Here is a 3,324-nt window from a genome sequence, read left to right as displayed (position 1 = left end):
AGGAGCAGAGTTTTCACGTGGAGTCACAAGGTTCTAGTCCCGTTTACATGATTCACAGGAATCTAAAACTGTTCTATCCTGTTCTATTCTCCCAAAGAAGAGCAGCTTCGATGCCACAATATTGAACAATTATTGACCAATCTCTAATCTGCTGTTTCTAGGCAAAGTCCTTGAAAAAGTATTTTACCAACAGTTTATTAACTTTCTCCAAATGAACAAGTCAAGTCCTGTCTAGAAAATGGAGTACTTTGTTGAAACTGGAAAATGTGTCTCAGATAAAATGTCCCTGACCTGTGGGGTGCCCCAGGGGTCAGTCCTGGGGCCCCTGTTGTTCAGTCTCTACATGCTGCTGTTAGGACAGTTAATACACAACAATAATGTGTCACACACAACTCTGCAGACGAGTCAGATCTATGTCTCACTGCAGCAGGTGAATCTGGACCAGATCAGTGTGTGGAGGAAAAACAACTTTGTCCAGATAAACTCAGACAAGACTCAAGTCACAGAAACATAAAGTGTCAGTCACCTCCAGTCTCTGTCTCTAAAACCTTCAACTCAGGACAGAAATCTAGAGGTAAAAATGGACTCAGACTTGAACTTTAACAGACACATCAAATCAATAACATCTGCAGCTTTTTACATCTAAATCACGTCAAAAATCAAAGGTAAACTGTCAAATCCAGACTCAGAGACTTATCCTGCATTTGTGTCCAGTAGATTAGACGACTGTAACGTCCTGATCACTGGCCTCTCCAAACGAGAGACACAGAACAGAACATCCAGAACATCCAGAACATCCAGAACATCCAGAACATCCAGAACACTGCTGCTGGGGTCAGGACTAGAACCAGGAAGTACTTCACACATGTGTCCTGTGGCTCAGTCTGTGGCTCCTGTGGCTCAGAGACTTTAAAGCAGCTCAGTTTGAACAAGTCTCTCCATGGACCAGCACCAAAGAACATCTCCCACATGTTAGTGTCATATGAACCATCTCACACTCTGAGGACTTCAGGGACCGGCTTCCTGCTGGTCCAGAGTCAGGACTAAACATGGAGAATCAGCGTTTGTTTTATGCAGCTAAACCTGGAACATTCTTCCTGAAGATGTGAGACAGGCCTCTACTTTGACAATGTTTAAATCCAGGCTCAAAACTGTTTTGTTTAGCTGCTGTGACTGAAAAGTTTTTATTCTGCCTCTTCTGTTTTAATGGTAATTTTATGATGATTATTTGTGATTATTTATGTTTTGATTTGTGTGATTTTAATGTCTTTCTTATTCTGTAAACCACTTTGAAGCACTTTGCATACGAATTGTGCTGTACAATTAAACTTGCCTTTGCCTTCTGTTCTATTCTGTTCTACTGCTGTTACTATGACTTCTACAAATATTTATTTGTTTGAATGGGACAATGAATTGAATGAATGAACGTGATTCAACATGATGTAAATATTTCATCTGTTTGTCCCAAAGGCTGAGGTCACAGAAGAGTCAAAATAAAAACTGCACATTACACAAAATAAAAACGGATTACTGTTATTGCACACTACACTTATTGCACATTACTCTCATTGCACATTACTCATTGCACACTACATTTATTGCACATTACTCTCATTACACACTACACTTATTGCACATTACTCTCATTGCACACTACACTTATTGCACATTACTCTCATTGCACATTACTCTCATTGCACACTACATTTATTGCACATTACTCTCATTACACACTACATTTATTGCACATTACTCTCATTGCACACTACATTTATTGCACATTACTCTCATTGCACATTACTCATTGCACACTACATTTATTGCACATTACTCTCATTGCACACTACATTTATTGCACATTACTCATTGCACACTACATTTATTGCACATTACTCTCATTGCACATTACTCTCATTGCACACTACATTTATTGCACATTACTCATTGCACACTACATTTATTGCACATTACTCTCATTGCACATTACTCTCATTGCACACTACATTTATTGCACATTACTCTCATTACACACTACACTTATTGCACATTACTCTTTGCACACTACATTTATTGCACATTACTCTCATTGCACAGTTCCCATTATTGCACCATCCAAAATAAATCCTGCTGCTTGTTGTAAAACGTGGCTCGTGTTTCTGTCTCTTGTGAACTCTCAAAGTTTCACATGAACAGTTTGTGCGGCTGCGTTCACTTCCTGTTTCAAACCCGAACAGGGGGCGGGTCCAGCTGCAGCGACCAATCACAGAAGTGCATCCTATTTCCCCATTCATATAAAGAACTGACCTTTTATAAAAGACACCTGTCCTGGTCCTACTTTAGTCCTGGTTTAGTCCTGGTTTAGTCCTGGTTTAGACCTGGTTTAGTCCTGGTTTAGACCTGGTTTAGTCCTCCTTTAGTCCTGGTTTAGACCTGGTATAGACCTGGTTTAGACCTGGTATAGTCCTGGTTTAGACCTGGTTTGAACATTTGGTTTGCAAATAATCGTTTATTTCCTGAAGAGGATTCAACACCAACAGAGAAAGGTACTACTGTTTTACTAATACCATCACTACTACTACTACTGCTACTACTACTACTGCTACTACTACTACTGCTACTACTACTACTGCTACTACTACTACTACTACTGCTACTACTACTACTGCTACTACTACTACTGCTACTGCTACTGCTAGTAGGACAGGGTCATAGGAGAGAGGAGGGGGAGTCAGAGGAAAGAGAGGGTCAGAGGAGCGAGGAGGGGTGAGAGGAGAGGGTCAGAGGAGCAGAGGAGGGGGGTCAGAGGAGCAGAGGAGGCGGGTCAGAGGAGAGAGGAGAGGGTTGGAGGAGCAGAGGAGGCGGGTCAGAGGAGCAGAGGAGGCGGGTCAGAGGAGAGAGGAGAGGGTTAGAGGAGCAGAGGAGAGGGGGTCAGAGGAGCAGAGGAGGGGGGGTCAGAGGAGCAGAGGAGGCGGGTCAGAGGAGAGAGGAGAGGGTTAGAGGAGCAGAGGAGAGGGGGTCAGAGGAGCAGAGGAGGGGGGGTCAGAGGAGCAGAGGAGGCGGGTCAGAGGAGAGGGTCAGAGGAGCAGAGGAGGCGGGTCAGAGGAGCAGAGGAGGTGGGTCAGAGGAGAGAGGAGAGGGTTAGAGGAGCAGATGAGGGGGAGTCAGACGAGGGGGGTCAGAGGAGAGAGGAGGGGGTCAGAGGAGCAGATGAGGGGGAGTCAGACGAGGGGGGTCAGAGGAGAGAGGAGGGGGTCAGAGGAGCAGATGATGCAGAGGATTCACTGGTCTTTGGTCTCTTTCGTGGATCTGTGGAGGTGTGGCATG

General features: G+C 44.1%; 1 protein-coding gene across 1 annotated transcript in view; it reads left to right on the top strand.

The window, feature by feature from the left end:
• LOC117379961 (P2Y purinoceptor 14) overlaps window positions 1–136 on the top strand; it is a 6,968-nt gene extending 6,832 nt beyond the window's left edge. The window contains exon 7 of the mRNA XM_055225842.1: window positions 98–136. Coding sequence (XP_055081817.1) covers window positions 98–136 — 39 coding nt within the window. The remainder of the gene's footprint in view (window positions 1–97) is intronic.
• Window positions 137–3,324: the final 3,188 nt, after the last annotated feature.

Source organism: Periophthalmus magnuspinnatus, chromosome 13, assembly GCF_009829125.3.
Source record: "Periophthalmus magnuspinnatus isolate fPerMag1 chromosome 13, fPerMag1.2.pri, whole genome shotgun sequence".
Taxonomy (NCBI): Eukaryota; Metazoa; Chordata; class Actinopteri; order Gobiiformes; family Gobiidae; genus Periophthalmus; species Periophthalmus magnuspinnatus.
Note: the sequence above shows the minus strand (reverse complement) of the source record. Positions and strands in the feature narration are given on the sequence as shown.